The following is a 24,305-nucleotide window of genomic DNA, read 5'->3' as shown; positions in this document are numbered from 1 at the left end:
AGCCTCGGTCCCCAAACGTTCAAGAGACGAGGCTACCGAAGCCTCTCTATTAGAAGCAATCCCGTACACTACCGGGAAAGATAGATGGAGTGGTGAGTCCCCACACCACTGGTCCGTCCAAAGCTTCACTCTATCCCCCACCCCTACCTCAAACCGGATGTGTTTGCTAAACACCTCCCATCCTTTTCGGATACTTCTCCATAAACCACACCCATGAACACTCCTGCCCAGTTTGGAAGACCAACCCCCCCACTCTTCCCCCAACTTCAAAGCCACCACCCTCCTCCAAAGACGAGTCTCCTCAACCCCAAACCGCCATAGCCATTTTCCTAGTAAAGCTTTGTTAAACGTAGTTAACTTCCTTATACCCAAACCACCATTAGCCTTAGGAGCACACACCTTATCCCATCCCACCAAATGAAGCTTGGAATCCCCCCACAAGAAGTCCCTCTGAATCTTCTCAATCTTATTAGCCACATGCGAAGGGATGGTAAAAAGGGATAAATAGTAAGTAGGAAGGCTGGAAAGCGTACTCTTAATCAGCGTCAGTCTACCACCTTTTGACAAATACAACTTCTTCCACTCGGCCAACTTCTGACTAATTTTTTCCAAAATAGGATTCCAAATAGAAGGGGACTTATGGGAAGCCCCCAACGGCATACCAAGATAGGTCATAGGCAAAGACCCAATCCGGCAACCCAGAATCTTTGCCAAAGCATGAATATTGTTAACCTCCCCTATAGGAACCAACTCGCTCTTTAAGACATTAACCTTCAAACCTGTGACAGCCTGGAAACAAAGGAGAAGCATACGCACATGAAGGATCTGCTCCACATCCGCATCACAGAAAAGAATAGTATCATTCGCAAACAAAAGATGCGAGACACACTCCCCTACACCTCGTCTGCCTATAGCCTGAAAACCCCTGATCAAGCCAGCACCTTCAACTCTTTTCATCATCCTACTTAAGACCTCCATCATAACTAAAAACAACATAGGAGATAGCGGATCCCCTTGTCTTAGGCTCCTCATGCTCCCAAAAAAGTCAGCTGGAGCCCCATTAATCAAAATAGAGAACTGGACAGTTGAAATACAAGTGCGAATCCAACTACACCATTTCTCCCTAAAGCCCATTCTCTTTAAAAGATCCAGAAGAGCCTCCCAATTCACATGATCGTAAGCTTTCTCAATGTCTAGCTTACAAATAACCCCCGGGATCTTACTCTTCACACGACTATCCACACACTCATTAGCAATAAGAACTGAGTCAAGAATCTGTCTGCCTCCCATAAAACTATTCTGAGACTTAGAAATTAATTGATCTAAGACCCATTTCATTCGATTTGCCAAAACCTTAGACAAGATCTTATACGAGCTCCCCACCAGGCTGATAGGTCGGAAATCTCTAATATTAGAAGCATCGATTTTCTTGGGAATAAGAGCTATAAAGGTAGCGTTCAAAGATCTCTCAAACTTACTGTGCTGATAAAATTCCTCAAAAACTGCTAGAACATCCCTTTCCACCACTCTCCAGTAATGGTGGAAAAAAGCCATAGAGAAGCCATCAGGACCTGGAGCTTTATCTCCAGCCAGCTCATTAACAGCTAGAAGAATCTCCTCCTGCTCAAACCTCCTTTCAAGCCAACCCCTCTCCAACCCATCAAGCTGATCAAACTCCAAACCTTCCACAAAAGGCCTCCACTCCTCTGACTCCTGGTACAAATTTTTATAAAAATTTACTACCTGTGCAGCCACCTCGGATTCCTCCTCATAAATCACCCCGTCCACCTCCACAAAACTCAGATGATTAAACCTTCTACGGGAATTAGCCACCTTATGGAAGAATTTAGTATTATTATCTCCTTCCTTAATCCATAGCATCCTTGATTTCTGTCTCCAAGAGATTTCTTCCATAGAGAGAAGATTTTCCACTTCCGATCTCATCACAGCTCTCTCACAAATCTCTGCCCCTGAGAGACCAATCTCCCCTTCCTTGACATCTAACAATTTCAAAGTCTCTAATAAATGAGTCTTTTTGCGACCAACATGGCCAAACTCCAATTGGTTCCACTGAACGATGTCCTCTTTCAAAGCCTTCAACTTTTTGGCAAAAACAAAACTAGGAGTGCCAGAGAAAGAATGCCGACTCCACCAAGACTGAACTCTATCGGTAAATCCATCCGTCTTAAGCCACATATTCTCAAACCTAAACGGACTTTTCCCCCTCGCCATTCCCCCTACCTCCACTAGAATTGGAAAATGGTCAGAAACAGGACGAGGGAGAATCTGTTGGGTCACATCCGGATAATGCTCCTCCCAATCATGAGACACCAAAACTCTGTCTATCCTGGACATCGAAGGCCTCTCTGACCCGCTAGACCAAGTAAAACTCCCTCCCTCCAAAGGCAAATCTATCAAATTAAGATCCTTAATGAACTCCGAAAAAAGTTCCATAGCCGGAGTAAGACGAGAATTACCCAACCGTTCACTAGGGAAGCGGACAATATTGAAATCCCCAATGCAACACCAAGGGACATTCTAGTAATGCTGAACACCTACCAACTCGTCCCACATTAACCCCCTCGCATTGTTATTTATTGGGCCATAAACCCCCGAACACGCCCAACTGAAACCGTCCCCCACCCCTTGCCACCGAATAGACACAGAGAAAGAGCCCACCAAAACCTCCGTCCTCTCTAAAACCCTTCTATCCCACATCATCACAACCCCTCTGGCCGTCTGGACAGCATCCAAGGCCACCCAATCCACATAAGGACAGCTTCACAAATTACCTACCATCTGTCTATCCATACCAGAAAGTTTAGTTTCTTGAAGGCATATAACATCACACTTCCACTCACGCAAACAATTCTTCACTATCAAACGTTTCCGACTGTCATTCAGCCCCCTAACATTCCAAGAGAGAATTTTTAAATGCATAAAGACATGAAGTCCCCGGCTGAAAAGAATCTCAGCAACCAACCACTACCTACCATCGTAGTTAACCGAAGACTGCAAGTTCCTCAGCTCTCTCTTTCCCTTGTCCTTATAAATAACCACTTTTCTAGATTCTGTAACTTTCCTGTTTAGCACTTTGGCAGCCTCTGTCTCCCTCTCAATCTTCTGTAACAAGGCAATGCATAATTTTTCATGACGGCACAAAGGCAGCCCCACTAGTTTACTAAAACCAGGGAGCCTATTCTTCACCCATCTAGAAGTATCCTGAGTATCCACACACTCCACTGCCTGATTATCACGGTTCAGCTCATTTGACAGAGGTAACCCACCGGGAGTGATAGCCAACAGAGGAATAGGTGAACTATCTTCACCACCCAAACCCATATCAGAAAAATTCACACCTTCCTCCACCAAAGAACATACCCCAGGGACAACACTCAATGCCATCGTGGGTAACTCCGCTGATCTGGGTTGCTCAAATTCAAGGGCCGCTTTCGGCGAGATGGCTCTATTGTCCAAGCCACCTTCATCCACCTCATAGTCACCCAAAACCAAAAGACCAGCCCGCGATAAGCTCAGAAGAAAAACAGATAAAAAACCTTCAACCGATGACCACGGAAGCAAGTTATCTGACTTACCTAGTGTCGACGTGGACTCATCGGAGCTAGTTCCGACAAGGAAGGGGTCGTCGGCCTTGCCCATTAAAAACGAAGGTAGGACAGGGCTAATTCTGGCGGAGATAGGGCCATCAGCCTTTACCTGAGCCACCGCGAGCTCGTCGGAGCATGTGCCGGCGCAGAAAGGACCGTTGTCCTTTCCCTGTATCGGCGTGGCTCGCCGGAACTGGTACCGGTGAAGCCATTGGCCTCACCAGATGCTAGCAAGGGCTCGACGGAGCTAGTTCCGACAAGGAAGGGTTCGTCGGCCTTGCCCATTAAAAACGAAGGCAGGATAGGGCTGATTCCGGTGGAGATAGGGCCATCGGCCTTTACCTGAGTCACCGCGAGCTCGTCAGAGCATGTGCCAGCGCAGAAAGGACCGTCGTCCTTTCCCTGTATCGGCGTGGGCTCGCCGGAACTGGTACCGGTGAAGCCATCGGCCTCACCAGATGCTAGCAAGGGCTCGATGGAGGATGACGTGCACCGGCCCGACACCCCTAACTCTAAATCTGCTTCCAACGGGACCTGGGCTAAAGCTCCTTCACCAGCCCAAGAGCTCTCTCCCACTTCAACAAGTCGTGGGCCTGAAAAAAGACCCTCACTAGTGTCGGTCAGCTCTGGGCTTGTTCCAAGGCCCATAAAAGGCTTAACTACAGCCTGATTAGAGCTCCGTTGAATCCATTTAAAAGCCTTAGAAGTCTCTCTACCAGATTCACGTAAATCCCCTCTGCACTTCGTATCTCCTCCTTTCTTTCTATCCCAGAAAACCCGCCTCCTCCCCATCACATCAACCTCCACGACAAGACCTCTCCCAGACCAGCAAGATCTCCTAGCATCACTCTTCTTCCCCATATCAAAATCTTTTGAATTCAAATTAATACTAGGGAAACGTAGCCTAGTGTCTGCCAGGTTTTGCTCACCAACCTCTGCCACCTCATAAGAGCAAAGCTCCCTCCTAGCTCCTCCCACCACCTCCATCCTGTCAGATTTCACCACCGGTAAATCCCCCTCTTTAACACCAAAGATTCTCAGATTCATTCCCATCTTCTCCTCCCCTATCTGTGGTAACTTCCTTTTGGCAATGGCTCCTAGTTGCTTTGGTTGCTTCCTTTCCTCTGTTCTTCCATGTAAACCTTGCACAACTTCAGCAAAAGTTCTAGAACCTACAGCCTCCAAGTTATACCTACGCACCTGAGGAATGAATTTGGGAAATCCATTTCCTCCCACTGCATATTGAGAAGGGTTCAGCAGTTTTCTTAGTTCAAGGCCAAAAGCTCTCCAACCATGTCTCTCTTTACCTTCGGGAATGATAATCGACCTCCTAGACCCACCAGCTTTGAGCTCAGTCAACAGCAAGAACTGACCAGCAGAGTTGTAACTCCATTAGAGAGTAAAAGCTGTGTTACCTTCTCTAAGATTAAAAAACTGTTTGGAACTCACCCCAATAACAAGGTGTTCTATGCTAGACATCAGCCATTGTGCTGCATTCCTGCCCATAAAGACTGATCTCATAAAGAATTTGCCCCTCTCAAAAATCCTTAACATGAAATAACGACCCCCTTCCTCTAAAACTAAATGAAAAAATTTTGACTCAATGAAGAATTTACGAGCTCCCCCCATGTAATCAGCCTCTGTGTGTTACTTAGCACTTTAATTTTGTAGATATTAATTGCACTTAAAGCCCTCATTATTCAATTTAGCATGGAGTTAGAACTTTTTAATCTTATAATGTTTAAAGTGACATTGATAGTTGTGTAACCACGTAATTTTACAACATGAGAATCCAAACTGATTGTCAAATTATAGAGATGGTGGTCAAACCCAATACTCTTTTTTTTGATAAGTAAGAAAGATATATATTCAAGAAGCTACCTCAAGTGAAAAAAGTAAAAGGCAGAACAAAGAGAATAGAAAAAGAAACAAACAGACAGAAAAAGCTAAATACTTTTTTTTTTTTTGATAGGTGGCAGAAAAAAAAAAGCTAAATACAAAGGAGAGAACTAAGGAACAAAGGGAGAGAATCACTAGAGGTGAGTCTCCAAGCCCTAGACCAATCAAAAAGAGAACCACTAAAAGAAGCAAGCAACTGGTCATCGGATTTGTCCATGCCCTCAAAAGTTTGCCAATTTCACTTCCTCCAAATACACCACATTAGGCACAACGGAGCTAAATTCCAAATACTAGAAGAGTGCTTTCTAAACCAATTCCACCAACCAAAAAGAGTATCTGCAACCAATCTTGGCAAGACCCATGAAATCCCAAAAGATCTAAAAACCAAGCTCTACAAGTGATAAGCTTTTTCACAATGGAGTAGCAAATGATCCACCGTCTCCCCCATTACAACGACACATAATGTACCAGTCAACAAAATCAAGGCCTCTACCCTGCAAATTGTCGCCTGTAAGAATCTTATCCCAAGTTGCAGTCCAAACAAAGAAAGAAACGCGCTGAGGAGCCTTAACCTTCCAAATACCTTTCCAAGGAAAGATAATAGGCAAGGGACCTCGTAGCTTATAATAGAATGAGCGGATGTCAAAATCCCCATTCTTCATCAACTTCCATCTCATACGGCCTCCATTCTCAGTTTGAGGTAAATTAGATCCCAAGGTACGAAGGAATTCATCCACAACACCCAACTCTCAATCATTTTGATCCCTAATTAAATGAACATTCCAACATCTTTGTGCCTCTATCCCCAACCGTTCAAGGGACGAGGCCACAGATGCCTCTCTATTAGTAGCAATCCCATACACTACCGGGAAGGACAGTTGGAGTGGTAAATCCCCACACCACCGATCTGTCCAAAACTTCACTCTATCCCCCACCCCTACCTCAAACCCAATACTCTATATTCATTGATGGTAGTTTGTGTTCATTGGAGGAAAGGAAAAGTATTCATGTGAATCCAAGAAAAGCAAGTTTTTAGTAAGACATACAATCAAGAATATAAAAGAGAATCGTCCAATTAAGTTAGCCAAAATCATTAAAATATTCTGAATTCACTAAAGCAATATGTTTAATTCCTAAGACATTAATTAAATAAATATATATTCTCAAAAATTTATTTCTCTTGATATTTTTCCCCTTCTTAATGATATGTAATATAATTGAAACTAATTCCTTGAATGTTAATGATATCATATAACACAAGATGATTATTACACCTGGGCCATATAGAAACTTTCTTGAAATTGTTTCGGAATAAAATGCGTGGGTTTGTATTCACACATAACATACACTCCAGTAGAAACAAGCACAAATGTGCACGTGTGTTATTCTTTTGTCTCATATACTTTATGCTATGCAATAGGAATTCTTATAAAATTATAATATGTTTTTCTTGCAAACTTCAGAAAGTGTTGTTTTTAAATTAACTTTTAGAAAGTTTGATGAGCATTTGGGTTTCCTGTTTAAATATATTGGAATTGATGTTTCACTCTTTTTGATGTCTTATATGTTCCCTTTAACAGAGATTTCAGAAATGTGCATATGCTGAAACAAAGTTGTTTAAAACTCAAGGCCGAGGGTGGGGACTTCTAGCTGATAAGGATATAAAGGTAATAGTTTACAGACCTTTTATGAACTTCTGCAATCATATAAATGTATCAGTTACGGTTTATTTGCTATTCTAAAATTATTTCATTAGCTCTGAAAAAATCTAGATTGACCCCATCGAAGCTAAGCAATGGATTTATTATTGCTGATACGTCAAACTAATAGTTTGACAAATAACACTCATAGTAATACTCACCTCAATCCAAAATAATAAAAAGAATACATAGGTTTTGGTGACCAAGTGGAACTTTTAAAGAACTCTTTAAAACAAAAACCAAGCTAAGTGTAACCAACCCCACAGGAAATCTTTCCACTGTAGAAGAAATGGTTGTTACAATCCAGAACTCTGCACTCCAAAGAACCCTCCGGAGGGATACTACCAAACAGATAGAGGCATGAAAGCTGACAGTGGTTTGAGGGAAACTCACAGGAAGAGGTTTTCTGGCAGTTTAGGCTTAAGGGAGTTAAGGTTCTCTCAATGGTCTTAGAGCAGCTATCTCTCTCACTGAAAATTGTGCATTGGGGGGTATTTATATATAAGTTAAGGCTTAGGTTATGTATTTAGGAAAGATCAACAGTAAATTCTGCAAACTCACTCAAGAAAAGTTTCAGCCTGACTTTGAAGAGTTGCTTGACCGACTTCAGGACTTGCTCATCACTCGAGCAAGTCTTCTTGAAGTTGACTCAGTACTTAAAACAATTTGCAATTTATACACCCCTCATTTTAACATTATTAGTATAGTAATTTGTCAACATAAACCTAGATCCTAACAAGCTCGTAAGAGTCTCCTTTGTTTATGTGCAAAGTTGTGACATTTTTTTTCTTGCTCAGTGTATCTCTGGAGAAATTAGTGTTATATTTATGTTGATGAGTAACTGGTATTTTGGATTTTCATGACTTTGTGTGTGCCTGAGCTTATAAATGTTATAAAAGCATTCAGTGGAGTAGATTTATAAATTTTCATTTGTCTTAAAAAATTTGTTCATTTTATCCAATTCAGGCAGGACAGTTTATTATTGAATACTGTGGAGAAGTTATATCCTGGAAAGAAGCAAAGCGAAGATCCCATGCTTATGAAACTCAGGGTAGAGCATAAATTTGTCAATTGCATGTCTATATTATTTTGATTTGAAAACCAGTTTCAACATTGTGTTAATTGATGCAGGTCTCAAGGATGCATTTATCATTTCTCTCAATGGTTCTGAATCTATTGATGCTACTAAAAAGGGAAGCCTTGCTAGGTTTATTAACCATTCATGGTTAGCCACTTGAGACAAGTTTAAGTTGAGACAATATATTTGTATAGATATTTTGTTGTGCGTGAAGTTGACACTCACTATTTATTTATTTTTGAATGTTTGCAGCCAACCGAATTGTGAGACGAGGAAATGGAATGTGTTGGGGGAAATTAGGGTTGGAATATTTGCAAAAGAAGATATACTGAAGGGAACTGAATTGGGATATGATTACAATTTTGAATGGTATGGCGGTGCCAAGGTTCGTTGCCTCTGTGGTGCAGCAAGCTGTTCAGGATTTCTTGGGGCAAAATCTCGTGGGTTTCAGGTAAATTTTAATAAACTCGGTGGAGTTCTGAATTCAAATTTTGAAGAATGTGTTCTGCTCAGAGAATCTAAATCAGAAAAAAAAGGGAAACTTTCAGTTGTATGCAAATAATTGAGTCAGATGTTGATGTTATTTGATTTCCTTATTGATCCAGGACTTCTATCAATTTGCAAGTTCACTTTTAGGTGATGTTAGTCTCTTAGTCTCATATGGTTTTACAAACATGCATTTATTATGCTAGGTTTTAAGTATAATTTGTTCTTATTGAATGCTCCAGCATGAATTAAGTATATTCCTTATTAACCTTGATGGTTCCTCAATGGGTTGAACAGTATTTTTAACAGTGCAGGCTTGAATTATTATTTATTTTGGCATTAAGGAGGGGTAAAGGAAGATGAATACGATGCATTTTTCCTACAATGCATTTCCTCGAAACCTGTTTGGGGCACTCATGGTTGTAGGCTCTAGAAGAGTATTAGAATGACAGGAAATCGTTTCTTACAGTGCATTCAGTTTGACATATGCTCTGGTAATTAAATTCGATTCTGGCTTGATTGATGGTGTGGAGATCAGCCTTTGAAGCTGATGTTTCCTATACTGTTTGATACTGCAGTTGATAAGAATGCTTCTGTCGAATCATTATTGGAGAGACAGGAGGAGGGGGGAGGAGGAGTTGGTGTGGAATTCATGAGAAAATTCATGCTTGTGAGAACCTCATCAAAAGGGGTTACTCAATGGCGAGTCGGTGTTGGGAAAAGGCATAGGAGGGTCAAGGCTCCTACGAGAGTTTCATTTTTTACATGGGAGAAAATTCATGCTTGTGAGAACCTCATCAAAAGGGGTTACTCAATGGTGAGTCGGTGTTGTATGTACTGTTGGAGACGGACCCAGGATTTTAAGCGGGCCAGAATATGAAGAAAAAAAAAAAAAAAACTCCAAATAGGCATCCATATAGTATTAAAAAATAATAAATACACAAAATCGTTGTTTCTAAATACATTAAGATGCAATCATCTACGAACAAAGACAAAAACAAAAACAAAGTAATTTTTTTTTTTTTTTTTTTTTAAAATGCTAGGCTTGCTAGGATTTTTTGTTGTGGTTGAAATTAGAGCATTCATAGTGGTGGTGCTAAAAATTTTAACGTTTAGCACCTCAAAAAGCTACTTTATCTATTTTACCACCTTATTTTATAATATACCCAATATCAAATGTTATATTTTTTTTATCACTTCATTTAAAATAATATAAAAAACTCATTAAAATAAAAAAGGAAGAGAGAGAATTTGAGTTTTTTAATTGAAGGAAGAGATATAATCTTAATAAAATATTGTATTTTATTTTTAACAACTTACTACAGTCAACTGATATTTATACCAGTTTACTGTAGTTACAAAAAATTTAGCTTTAGCTTCTCCAATAACACACATATTTTTAGTTCTTTGGTGGTATGATAGTTTTTTTGCTAAAATATAATCACCATTGTGAATATTTTTATTGTTTTTGTTAAGTTTTTAAGTTGGATAGTTGCTATTTGAGTTAGGCTAGCTAGGCTGATTGGGGAGAAAGGGGCTTAAGGTTTTGGAAGGGGGGCCCAACTACAAAAATAAAATATATAATAACTAAAAAAAAAAAAAAAAATGGACCCAGGGGGGCCTGGGCCCAGGCCCCCACTTGGGTCCGTCCTTGGTTGTAGTGGAAAAACTGTGGACCACCTCTTTATTCATTGTAGTGTGGCCTTTGAGTTGTGGAGTTTGATATTCAGGATGTTTGGGGTTCAGTGGGTATTACCGGAGAAGGTTTTAGATTTATTATGTGGGTGGCAGAGTAGGGAACCTAATTCAGATATATGAAATATTACTCCTTTATGTTTGATGCGGACTATTTGGAGGGAAATAAATTGGCGTACTTTTGAATATGAGGATTGCATGTCTACTCAATTGCAAGCATCCTTCATTAGTTCTCTTTATGAGTGATCTTTTGTTTCGGGCCTCATAGATAGTAAGAGTCGATCCGTATGTAGATATTTTTCCAATTGTAATTCTTTAGACTACTTCGTATCTATTTTCATGAGATGGTCTCATTTCAATAAAATTATTCTTACTTATCCCTTCTCCCCCCCCCCAAAAAAAAAAATAGTGTAGTTATTTATGGATTAGTTGTTATAATATATCAGGTGTATTCTTCATCAAAATATGGCTTTGTTGTGTGGTCGTGCAAAATCATTACTACACATCCTTGGTAGTTTTTTCTGCACTGTCAACTCCATCTTGTTGTAATGATTAGATTAAGGAACTAATGAAGCCATGGAAGAGTGATTTGTTTCTGCTTTGTAATTTTGTCCTTTTAAGATTTACTTTATTGAGTCTATGAATGAAGTCCAATTGAAGCAAAAGTCTATGGTTTTAAAGTTCTAGGTATTAGTATTATGGGGTTAACATAGTTTTTAATTTGGATTTTTAATTTACAAGTTATGGTTGCATTTGTGTTCAGTAGTAGAACTGTAATTTTTGAAATTCCTGCGAATTAAGAGTATTGGGTTTGATCCCTAGTAGGAGTTCCCCTAGATTACATGATACACAATTCTGGCAGGTGGGGTCGTGTATCCTTGGTTTCCTCCCTAAAGGCGGGTCCAAAGGGTCCTACCTTGGCAAGGTTTCACATCATCAAAAAAAAAAAAAAAAGAGAGTATATTTTAGGATATTCTAAATATCTCAAGTTTATTTCCTTCGAGTCCAAGTTATTCTTTTGTTACCTTATTTGAGTTGTGGTTTACTATTAAGTACATGAAGTTTCCCTATATATTGAGTTGATTAATAGAAAAATTTAGTATTTTTGATTATTAAGGCACACTGGTCTTAGTTCTTTCTCCTTGTTCTCTCACTTTGGTATTTTGTCACTATTCCATCAACATTCACACTATTGTTCATGCATTCATGTGCAATTGATGCAGGAGGCAGTGAGAAGACAGAGTTATTTGGTTATTTAGTTCATGCATTAAGTTTGGTTATTTAGTTCGGCTTAGTAGTAAAAGCCTAAGGAGTCCAAGTCCAACACTTATTAGGGTTTTAAGAAACCCTAGTTCAACTAGGATTATGTATTGCTTTAAAGAGTTGTAAAGCTTTCTATTGAGTTGAGGAATGTTTTTAGAATTTAATAGCTATGAAGTATTTTTTATGGTTTGTGTGATACAACCTTTTCCGAGGTGTGATGCTTAGGAAGTCTAGGTGTGATGCCTAGAATTTATCTTTTATTTTATTTACTGTTCACGGATTACAGTTCATAGCACAGGAACAGCCGCTCAAACCTTGATTGTTCTCCTTTGTTTCATCCCCAAACCCTACTAATCCTTGTCCCCTTTAGAAATCCTTTAATCCCTATTATTTTCTAGCCTATTCCCCACCAAAGCCTAAACCTAAACCCTCAAAACCCAAGCTATACCAGATCTGCCCCTGGTGTTCTAAATCAGATTTTGTTGTTCCCCCTTGTCCTATGTCAGTTTGGTATTAGAGCGAGAATTTGCAACATGTCTACATGATCAGGGAGATCATTTAGGCGGAAATTGAGTGTTTGTGAACAAGATGAAGATCATAAGGAGGATGCATTTGATTACGGTGCTTTTGCTACAGATGACTTGGAGGATACTTCTCTTGTTTCTGTAGTGACATATTTTAGCAGCCCTTAAAGTAGAGGAAGAGGATTGGAGGAGAACTTCAACTTTTCAGATGTTGGTTCATTGTGGAAACCAAGCAAAGAGGTTATTATTGATGGGGGAAGTTGCGTGAATGTTGTGTCATCTTCCACCGAATGCCTTAAGCTTCCAGTTGAACCTCATCCTCAGCCATACATAGTGTCTTGGATATTAGCACCTCTATTTTGGTATTTCATAGATGCCTTGTTTCTTTTTCTTGTGGTATTTATAGTGATTCTATCATGTTTGATATAATTCTTATACAAGTTACACATATTCTTCTCGGTCAACCTTGTCTCCTTGATCAAAATGTCCAACATAATGGGAAAGAAACACCTATGCTCTAATGGTTGGTGAGGAGGAGGTTGTTTTGAAACCTATGACCTTAGCCGAGATGGATAAATTTAAAGTATCAAAGCCAAAAGTTATTGAAGGAAAAGATCTAGAAGCTAACAATTCTGGTGTAGCAACAGAAGCTACCAAAACAAAACCTGACCAGCCTATAGAAGTGCCTCAAATTCCAGAGAATTTGTCCAGAGATTGCTCTGATTTCTCTTTGAAAAATTTATCAAAGCCCATACATCCTATGGATGAGTGCTCTACTGACTTTGTCAAAGGTACAATTTGTCTAGTGAGCAACATAGGAGATGCTGAATTGAATATAGATGCAAGTGATCAAGGTAAGCTTGAAGTAAACACTTGAAGCATCTAATTCCCAAGTTCATGTTGCATGCCCAAAGTGTGGTTCTATTGCCTACACCAACTTTTCAAGATATTTATATTGTCATTCCTGAAAAGTTTAATGGGTCAATTAAATTGGTGGGTTTATCATTATCATCATTGCTGCCACAAATGAAGAAACAAAAGGAAAGGAGGTACTGCAAGAAACCAAGATTCTTTATACTTCAACATTTCAAAACTTGAGGTTGAGTTTTCTCCAACCAAGGGAGGATGATGCAGGAGGCAGTGAGAAGACAGTTTTATTATATTTTATTTGATTTTATGTATCAAGGGCAATTTTGTAATTTCCTAATATTCTAGAATGGGCTGTAATAATAGTCCATTGGGTCTTATTTTATTTTAAGTTTTGGTTATTTAGTTGGGCTTAGTAGTAAAAGCCTAAGGAGTCCAAGTCCAAGACATAGGGTTTTAAGAAACCCTAGTTCAACTAGGATTAGGTATTAGAAAGAGTTGTAATGCTTTCTATTGAGATGATGAATGTTTTCAAAATTTAATAGCTATGAAGCTTTCTTTATGGTTTGTGTGATGTAATCTTCTCTGAGGTGTGATGCCAAGGAACCCTAGGTGTGATACTTAGGAAGTCTAGGTGTGATGCCTAGAATTTATCTATTTTCTTTAATTTGACCATTCACGGTTACTATTCACAACACTGTTCACAGCAATCCAAATCTTGATTTTCACCTTTGTTTTCATTCCCAAGCCCTACTAATCCTTGTCCCCCTTTGGAAACCCTATCATCCCTATTATTTTCTAGCCTATTCCCCACCAAAACCTAACTATAATTCTTCAAAACCCAAGCTATCCAGATCTGCCCCAAGAGTTATAAATCAGGTTTTGTTTTTCCCCCTTGTCTTACGTCAGCACTTTTCATAGATTGTGCACTGATTTAATTTCTTCTCACCTCTTTGCAACCCTAAATCAACTGTTCTCTTTCCTACAAAAACCATATTCATTCTTGTACCCTAACCCTTCTTCATAAAGTTTTAAATTCTAGATTCGGTACTCTCCTAATCATAAAGAATCTGCAATTACATGTATTTAAATTATTCAATTTTTCTTACATTAGTATCTACTAGAGGAAAAAAGAAAGGAAGAAAGAAAAAGAATACAAATGAGCAACACCTGAACTAGTGTTGAATGGAAATGTGGAGGGTGAAAAATATTATATCATGTACGTTGTCACAAAGGCCGGTCGGTTTTTAGGATCATAGATATGCATCTTTCAAAGAAATTACATTAGTATCTTAAGGATTTTTTTTTTTTTTTTGGAAAAGTCTAAGCTCAAGTGATAATAAATGTTGTATTTTACATTGCTTGGAGTTTTTAATAGTTATATAAATAGATGCTATTGCCAAATTCTTGACGTTGTAGTTGTTTACTGTCAACTAGGTGGTATTCTTTAAGTGACCATGTTTGATGGTTGTCCAAAATAATTCAATTTTTGAACTAATATCAAGGTGAAATGCATTAACACCCTTTTGGTATTTGATGTCGTTCTATCAAGACTCCTTTTGCTTTGCAGTTTTTCTAATCACTTCTTGTGATTATGATTGTGAATTAGGTCATGAGCATCTCCATTTTAGAGAGTAACACCCTAAAGTGCAGGTCCAACCGTATCTCTAAAATAGAGACTTTTTTCTCATCTTTAGTGACTCTTTGTCTGGAGAGTCACTGTAGGTGAGCAAATGAATTCACTGGCTTATAAAATTGCTAAAGCTGAAGTAAAATATTTGTTCTTTCTCTTTCTACTCAACTCTCTCTCTCTCTCTCTCTCAACTAAGAACCCAACCCTATTGCTCTCCTCTCTTTCAAATGTCTCTCTTCTCACCCAACCCCAGTTCATCAGTAAACAATTGATCGAGACCCAAATCCGCAAACAATTAATTAGTCAAAAAAAACACAAACTTACCCAAAGTCAAGACCCAAATCAACACAAGCTTGATCTGCCTTGTGTCGGAGATGGAGGATTGGAGGGATGATGACGACGAGGCGGTGGAGGGAGGATGAGTGAAACGGTGGATGGCAAGGACGGGAGCGGTAGAGGAGGCAGGTGTGTGGAGGAGAGGCGTTGTTGATGATTTGATGTGATTATGATGCAGGTCAATCAAGAGAAAATAAAAGAACAAGAAAATTAAAAGATAAACCCTAAGAATCAACACCAGGCAAACAAACTTAGGAATCAGCACCCAAGGTGTTAGGAATTAGCACCCAACTAGTGGAAAATCTCCAATCTGAAGCCTTTATATAGAGCTAGAGCTTCCAGGAAATAAAAAGATAAAATATTACAACTAATGAAAACTAATCCTATCTGAACTCAAATACTAATCCCTATCTAATCTCAAAACAAAAATGGAATCCTATTCTAATTCAACTACATAAGAAATCCAATCTATTAAGGTGTGCTGTCCTCATCATATTCTCTCTCTCACTCTCTCTTTCTCAGGTCTGTGGTTGGGGAGAAGAAATTAGTAACTGATAAAAAAAAAGTGGGAGAAAAATAATTTTAAAAAACAAAAAAAAATATTATTTTAAGAAAATAGTGAAAAGGATAGAGAGATTGTTGGAGGGTGTGTTAAAAACGTTGGTAGGTAAAATAGAAGTAAAATTTTCTCTTCAATTTGGGTGAAAAAATGGCTTATTTATTGGAGATGCTTAGGCCTATGTAATGGTAACAAGTAACAACTCTTAAGTTGTTTGCATCTTGCGTTATGGACTAGAAAAATCATGCCGTTATTGAATTTATCCTTTTTAACATATCTTATCAATATACCAAAAAAGAAAAAGAAATAGGAAATGAAAAAACCTATAAATAATACGTGTTTTAGAGTTAATTAATTTTCAACCCTTAGTATTATTATCAACTTCTTGTTTACAAATGCTATAGAGACACTGCAGTTGCACACCTGTTCTGACTTAAATTATTATAGAATTTACCCGCTTCTAACATTGTTCAGTGTGTTCAATTCATATAGCATTCTTGCCTTGTAGGATACATTTCCCAATGGTCATATTTTGTTTAATTTTAGTGTTGTCCAGTATAGTCCCTCAGTGTATTATTCATTTTTGTTTTTGTGGTGGGGTCGGTTTTCTTATATTGCTGTGGTTCTGATAATTAATATGTTTCTTTCTGCATGTTGTCCAACTTCTTCAACAGGAGGATACCTATCTGTGGGAAGATGATGATGATAGGTAATGCTTTGTTCATGATCTCATGATGCATTTATACGCACTCTACTTTTCTTTGTTCCCATGTAGTGGGTGTACTGAATCATGTATTATGTACAAGTGATAATTTTTAACTTTTCCATATATAGCAAGTCAAATCCTCTGTACAGTCTGGATTGTAGTCATTGAGCCTTGCTCCACCTGGCTGGTTTTATTTGACTGTGTTTCTTTTCTTTCTTTTATCTTTATTTATTTATTTGCTTTTTTGGCTTAACTACTTTTTTGGTCCCTAAAATGTTACCCTTTTTTCAGTAAGGCCCTTAAGTTAAACTTGGTGCTATCAGGTCCTCCTATATTTTTCTCAATTTTGCTAAAGTTGACTTGTCATATCACCTCAATTTTATATGTTTATTTTTTTGTCTTTGTTTTAATATTAATAAAAAATTAAGTATTAGAAACAAAAAAGAAAAGGTGACAAATTGATTAAAAAAAAAGGGTAAATAAGTTTTTAAACTTGAAAGTTTTGAGTATGTTTAATTTAAACTTTTAAAATATTTTATTTAGACCTTCTATCACATTTTTTTTTCTTCTATTAATATTGTTACATATGACTAGCTGGTTTAAATGACTAGCTGGTTTAAATGAAATTTATTCAAACTTTGAGATTTAAATGAAAGTTACCCAAAACTCAGGTTTAAATAAAGCTATCTGAAACTATGAGATTTAAATGAAACATTAAAAACTTTGAGGTTAAAATGGAACATTTTGAAAGTTGTATCCAAAATTCTAAGGTTTAAAAAGTATTTTACCCAAAATTCTTTGTGAAGCTCAACTTTCCACTTCTCAACCATGGCCAACATGATAACTGATAATTGCCTCCACCATAAAATCTGATTAAGACAATGTTGAAAGAAAGGAACACTTCATCAGTTCAAAGAATGAATTGGTTAGAGTTGAAAAAAAATTGATAACTAGGTTGAAAATGGGAATTCATAGCCCAAGAATTCAGCTAAAACTTGTAGCTTAGTTTGATACACAAGGATTGTCATATGTAAATTTCTGGCATTAAGTGTTTCCTTGTGCTTGGTTTGCTCGACTTGATCCTGGCAATTGTTTCAGGTCAAAATCTCCCATTTAGATGTACTCAATGGCATTATGAAAATTTTGTTAAGACATCTGCCCTGCATCCTGATCATGAGGCCTTTATAATTCAAAAAGGTTGATTTGATGGCCCGCAAAGATGGTTTGACTTTAGTATCAGTATTTGACCTTCAAGAATTCAGTGGCCTTATACATTTGTTCCATTGTGTTTCTAATGCATTAAGTCATTGTTATTTATTCTTTCTTCTTATTCGACATGCCTGTTTGGTTACAGGTATTCAGTTGAGAAAATTCCTCTCTATGATTCTGCCGAGGATGAACCTTCCTCTAAGCAACTTAAAAGCATGAACTCCTCAAGTTCTGAATATAATGTTGATGAGAAAAATAAATACTCCATGACAATGAATGTTAGTGTGGGATCTGAGCACCAATTTGAATCCACTGCTCTCAGCGTTCAGCCACCTGATCCAGTTCCCATGGAGGATGTAGTTGTCAGTGAAATAAAAACTGAAGCAAGTGAGGAAATGAAACTGTATTCAGAAGATACTCAACAGGCCTTTTCACAGAAGAATGCAATGATATCTCGTATACGAAGTAATAGTGCATGCCGGAACTATCACATTGGACCAGGGTCGTTGTCAAACAAAAGATCAAAACAGTACCCTAATGGAAGGTTGAAACACTCGTCGCAGAAGCAAGTTGATGCAAAATTGGTTGCCCTACTTTTAGTATCAAAAGAAGCAAAAGAGGAAATCCTAAGATCTGAGGTATGAACTGCTTTTCATGTTTATTTTTAGAGTGGTTCATGCAAGCTTAGCTGGGGATTTTTTTTTTTTTTTTGCCTTTGGTTCTTAACTACAATTTTAAGTCTGATCCTTAAGGCTCATAAGTTTCCTGATTAGGTGTACTGCATTACTAAAATTTGCTTGAGGCCAACTATAAGTCATGGTGTTTACTGAAGCTCCTTGAACCAATTAAAATCTGTGTTTCATAACACTCTTTTTGATTGGTCAAGGTGTCGGGGCTCATCTGAATGTTCATCCATTCTAGAGTTTCTACCTTCTCTTAGAACTGCCATGTGATTTTTTTTTTGTCCTTGTATTCATCATTGTGAACTCAAAAGTTTATATTTTTCTCTGATTAATAAAATTGTACTACTTACCTATCAAAAAAAAAAAAAAACATAGGTCATGGTGGTATGCTATAGGTTATTTACTATAGTTTTGTAATCACTGAGGCTCATGAATTCCCCGATTAGGCTTACTGAGATTAGCTCGAGCCAAATATCAGTTATGCTGTTGTCATCTGCTCATATTCTGGCATATATAGAACATCTAACTTGTGCATGTGGATGCACATGTGCTGGACGTGGGGTAATTTGGACATCCCCATAGTTTATTATGTGTGCCTGTCTATTTAGCACTGGCTTATTTGGTCTTTTGCTTATTGCTTTTCGCTGAAAGTTGGTTAAGTATGGTTGTACTTGGAAAAATTGAGGCTCTAAAAAGTTGTATCCAAGCAAATATTCTAAAAAGCTAAATGAAAAAGTTGATGGCAGATGCACTAGTGCCTAAGCAGTCCTAATTTAGTGTTGTGTTCTAGATTAGAGGAAATCTTCTCTGCATAACTCTTTTTTGGCTTGGAAGTGGAATGATTTCGGTATTTTGACCTGAGCAATCATAACATATATTAATTGTGATGAATTATAGTCTATTGAAATTACTGGTCCTATGATGACAAGACTTTGAGCGTGTACTTGGAATTTTGATGTGGCAAAAATGAAGCAAAGTTATTCATGCTTCATTCCATTTCTGCCTGCCTTCAATATTATTTGTCAACAAGGTGAAGGATGCTTTCCCTAATTCTAGGCAAAACTTGACCAAATTATGACCATTAGCAATTTTATTTTTTGGGGAGAAATATGGTAATTTGTAATATTGCTAGACGTTTAAATGTGTTGATTTGCTAAATTTGACAAAACATGATTTCTATAGGTTACAAAACTAAAAGGACCTCTGTTTCCACTTGTTATTTCTTCTCTTCCCCAGTTTATGCTCTTTAGCATTATGCTTTAATTTGTACCTTTTGCTCTGCTTGTTTTGAAGTAAAATGTTACGGTGTTTGTTTTGTTGTAAAATATTAGTCAGCTTTAAAATTTTTTCGGTCAACTCTAAAACGCAAGTAAAATTCAAGCCAAAAATGTAAAATGTTTTACCAAACAAACAACGAGGAACACCCCCCCCCCCCCCCCCCCCCCCCCCTTCATTCTCGCAAAACCCTCGTCCTTTACTCTCTCTCTCTCTCTCCAGGAAAACGTTGGTCATCAGCTGGAGTCATTGCTGATCTCACCACCACTACTTGCTGCTGCTTTGATTTCCGCCGATCTTTGACAATCTGGTTTCTCTGCTGCTTGCCGCTGCTTTAATCTCGCTGATCTCGTTAATTGAAAACTTCCTCTTCTCACAATTTCATTCCTTTTTTTTTCTTTGTTTTTGCTTCCCCATATTTGGTTTTTTGGGCCTTGGCTCACAGCAGCACTGATTTTGGTGTTGTTGGAGGGGTGGTAGTTTGGTGGTGTTGTGGGGTGTTGATGGTTCGCCGTGGTGTTGGATTTACTGGATTGCTGGGGTTTTTTTGCATATTTGTTTTTTTTTTTTCCTTGCAGATTTCGATTCATGGTTATGTTTTTGATTAAAGGAATTTGAGAATTTCAGTTTAGGTTGGTGAGAATTTTGAGTTTAGGTCCTTTCTAATTAAAGGAATTTTTACAAGGAACCAAACATAGGTAAATGATTTTCACAGCATTTTCGCGTACGCTTAAACACGGTAAAATATTTTACAATGAAAACATTTTACTGAAAACATATTCAATGTAAAGTACTTACATTTGAAAATATTTTACTTCAAAACAAACAAAGCGTTAAATTTTAATATTTTAAAGAATTTTACCTGACATTCCTCATTAGTGTGGATTTTTATAATACCATGCAAGGTAGATTTAGGAAACCATTTGGAAATTATAATTATTATTAAATTAACATTGAAATTAAAATTTTTTTCTACATACCTCTTTGTCATTTATAATTATTTTTTGAAATTAATGTTGAAAAAGATATGGCTCTATGCAGGAAATTAAGGATGATGCCAACTCTGGGCTTGATTCCTTATACAATGAGATACGACCTGCCATTGAAGAATATGAGAGGGACAACCAAGACAGTGTAGCTACCAGTGTAGCAGAGAAGTGGATAGAAGCCAGCTGCTTAAAATTAAAGGCAGACTTTGACTTTCATTTCTCGATTGTTAAAGGTTTCGCCTGCAATCGCCAAAGTGCTGAAGCAAGACCTGCTGAAGGAGACAACGAGAATGGAATTAAGTACTTAACAAATTAATTTGTGTCTATTAGGCAGTGTGAAATTTACATTTGTTTTTAACAGCTCGGGGGTTTGTCAAATGTGGGGGGTTATTACAAGTTACACCATTTTATATCTAAATCTTGTTCTGCACTCCTTATTTCACACTACATACTACACACTAATTGTGAAATCGTGTTTTATGTTTTCAAAACACGATTTCAGCTGACATGGCATTGTGTGTCCCATACAGAGTGTCTAACTAATTACTACTTCCAACTTTATTTCATCATGAATATGGGAATGCCCGAATGCCAGTTGTTTTTGTTGTGCCTGCTTGCTCAAAGCTCTATTGTGTATGTGCAGACTCTTTCCTAACATAATTCCTTAGGGTTTCAAACGGGAGTTGTTGAAAGCTTCAAATTAGTCTGTTCTGGATGCGGAGAAATGAAGGAGTGCGAAGGGAAGGCAAAATTTGGCTCATTTTTCGTCTTTGAAGTCGTATGAGGAGCAGGTTAGGACTTGGGACTCGCAAGTGGGTCCTCTCCCACATGCTTTTTCGTCTTTTCTGCCGCTTTTTCAGGATGATTATTCCACTGATATTTGGTTGTCTTTGACAACATAAGATTGATTGGAACCGTAAATTATTGGAACTATAATCATAGCCTTTTTATTTCTTTATTATTTTTTTTGGGTTTTCTTTTCGCTGTCACATGGCAAACATGAGCGGGTTTCACATTACCCGCATTTGTTCGGGGAGTTTGGTTGATTATGGTAAGTTTAGTTTAATGCTCTGTATGTTTCAATGAAAAATTTTATAAGAAGATAGATAATTTATTTTTTTTCACATATTTCCTATATTTGGTAGTTTTGGATAAAAATAGGTCAAAAGAAAAATATCTCTTAATTTCTCTTATTTAGCTAGGCATGAGATATAATTGTTTTTTGTAAATGTTTTTTTGAAAAATAATTCTACTTTATGCGAAGCTAAATAAGAGAAATTAAGAAATATTTTTCTAACCCATTTTAAGTCGCTACCAAACATAAAAAAGAGATGGGTTCTTAGAAAATATTTTTTTTTGAAAAATAATTTATTTTCTAGAAAATTTTAATGTCAAAACAAACAGAGTGCAAGTCAAATAGAATTGTAATATGAATTCTATTATAATGTACTTTTTTTTAGAGAGTTTCAAATCTATGACGTCTACTTTTGATTATTGCACTCATTGTTATCAAACCAAGACACTAATCGGTTTTTTGTGTAGGCGAAGATTGAACCCCAGATCTCTTAATTAATTATTAGAGATTTTATCTGTTTTTTGTGTCAAAAACAAAGTGTTGTAAGGGGTTGTAATGTAATCAAGTATGGTTGTATTAACTATAGTCAAGATACAAATTGAAAAATTCAAGCTTCAAAAGACTCGCTTGACCAAAATCATTCTCACTCGTGTGAAGATCAGACAAAGTGTTTGCTAAACCCTTGCTTAATCAAAATATTTGCTTGATATTCAGTCAACACGCGCTTGAACCAAAATTACATGAACGGTAAAACAACTTATTGTGTTGCATCTTTTAAGCCTAAAGAGTAAGAGAATATTATACAAGATCAAATCTAAGTGCCAAGCCTATTTTGAGCCTAAAGACTCGTAAATTTCTCTTCCAAGAGTGTTTCACCTTGTGAGATCTTTTCAGAGCAACTTTTTTAGAGTTACTCGCCATGAGCTATGACTATGAGATTAAAACACTACGGTTGTTCTTTATCCATAATCCAAACAACTGAAAAACCTAAACCTTTGCTAATGCATTCATTGGTAGAAAACATCCAGAGCGTTCTTCCCTAGAGGTTACCTCATAGAGGGCCTTGTAACAACCACTTACATGATATCTTATCACAAAAATTGATGATCGAGATGACTCTATCAAAAGGGAGGAAAAAGTGAGCCCTGTAGAAATGAAGGATATAGAAGAGAGAGAATAAAATTTGTGCCTTAGAAAAAGCCTTCACTCAATGTGCCAACTGCCACGGCAAAATGACTTTTACCGATGAGCACCTTCTATTGGGTTCTAAACCATATAATTGGCCAAGTTTTTGTCTCTGATTAAGCACGTGGAGAAAGGGTAAGTCGAATCTCATAGATGATGAGGTTTGCTGTGAACGTAATGTTGAAATCGACAATGAGATGCCTGGGAGTATTGGCAGAAGAGCTATCCAAAAGTCAACTGGTCATCCAAGAATTTAATCAAGAGGGTTAAAGGACAATCAACATGATTCGGTATTTACCTTTGCATGACAATTCTCAATATTCATGTCTAGCCGAATCTCACTTTGCCATGATAATTGAGGGGTTTACCTTCTAGTGTTTCAAGTGTTTCGATGGCAAGCAGATAAAAAAGGTTACAATAGACTTGCAACCATTCGCGGAGGCAGAATTTCACTTTGGAAACACCGAGTTTTTCTTGGATTGTGACATAGAAGGTGATGCCTCATGAAAGGAAACTAACGAAAAAGGGAAGGCCTTTTGGAAGGCCTTCAACCTATCTCTGTAATTGATGATGCTGAAATCGTCAGTCAGAAGGATTGTCTAGAGGGAAAACTGTCCACAACCAACAAGATCCTGAAAGAGTAAGTGAAGAACAGAAGAAATGTGGGTCACTGGTGTGGTGCTTGCCACAGAGTCTCTGATGATAAAGTTAGAAAGACTAGAAGAAAAGAAGGTTCAATACTAAAGTATGAATGAGTATTAGCTAGAGTTTCAATACCTCTTTCAGGTCTTGGGGTTCTGGTATATATATATTCTTGTTTCTTCCTTCTAGCCATTGGTGGTGCTTTAATGGGGACTAAATGTGGTACTTGTAACGCCCCTTGTGGGGTGTTAATGGCAAGATGTCTCTCCAACGATATAGAGGCTCATTATTGTTGTGTAATGCTTAGTTGTTGATTGTGGGTGAATGGCCTCTTCCTCGTCTGGTGGGTACCATGAGGTGGATGAAGGTTGATGTTACATTCGTCCATTACCTTTTCTATGGACGAAGATATAATCAAGACGATCAGCTGCCCCCCTATTTCGAGATTGTCCATCTTTGGGACGATCACAGGCATATGAAAAGTTTTTTTTTTTTTTTTTTTTGGCGGTTTTGGTGCTTGGGGTTCCATCCTCCGTATTAATTGCTTTGTGGCGGTGTGCATTGTGGCCACGTGTCATATTTTGACCGGCTAAAGGGTTTTGTTTTCGGTGAATACCTTTCAACTTTCTCACGCTTTTCAAGGCAAACCTTTTTAACCTTTGCCTTTCTTCTCTCATTTCTTCATTTATCTCCGTGTTTAGTTTTTCTGACCTCACAGCTAATCCTTCCTCCTTTGCGTGTTTTGCTATCTATCTTCTCAGTTCCTTCCTTTTTTCAGGTATGCCCCTTATTTATGCCTTTTTCTTTTGGGGTTTTGCTACTTTCCTTTATTTATGCTCCTATGTCCTTTTTAGTGTTGCATTGTTCTTCTTAATGGTTGACTACTTTGAAAT

At 37.7% G+C, this 24,305-nt stretch overlaps 1 protein-coding gene across 7 annotated transcripts in view; it reads left to right on the top strand.

Annotated features, from left to right (window-relative positions):
* LOC126713607 (histone-lysine N-methyltransferase ASHH1) overlaps nt 1-21,112 on the top strand; it is a 42,541-nt gene extending 21,429 nt beyond the window's left edge. For 4 of the 7 annotated variants that reach the window (XM_050413394.1, XM_050413392.1, XM_050413395.1 and 1 more), the window contains 7 exons: nt 7,088-7,174; nt 8,174-8,258; nt 8,339-8,432; nt 8,538-8,738; nt 16,304-16,357; nt 17,709-18,201; nt 20,563-21,112. In XM_050413394.1, coding sequence (XP_050269351.1) covers nt 7,088-7,174; nt 8,174-8,258; nt 8,339-8,432; nt 8,538-8,738; nt 16,304-16,357; nt 17,709-18,201; nt 20,563-20,826 — 1,278 coding nt within the window. In that variant the 3' untranslated portion in view covers nt 20,827-21,112. Of the gene's footprint in view, nt 1-7,087; nt 7,175-8,173; nt 8,259-8,338; nt 8,433-8,537; nt 8,739-16,303; nt 16,358-17,708; nt 18,202-19,743; nt 19,832-20,546 lie in introns of all 7 variants that reach the window. The other 3 variants (XM_050413397.1, XM_050413393.1, XM_050413398.1) reach the window with 3 other exon arrangements.
* The last annotated feature ends 3,193 nt before the right edge of the window (nt 21,113-24,305 follow it).

This window comes from Quercus robur, chromosome 2 (assembly GCF_932294415.1).
Source record: "Quercus robur chromosome 2, dhQueRobu3.1, whole genome shotgun sequence".
In the NCBI taxonomy this organism is placed as follows: domain Eukaryota; kingdom Viridiplantae; phylum Streptophyta; class Magnoliopsida; order Fagales; family Fagaceae; genus Quercus; species Quercus robur.
The sequence above is the reverse complement of the archived record's forward strand: the minus strand, read 5'-3'. Positions and strand labels throughout refer to the sequence as shown.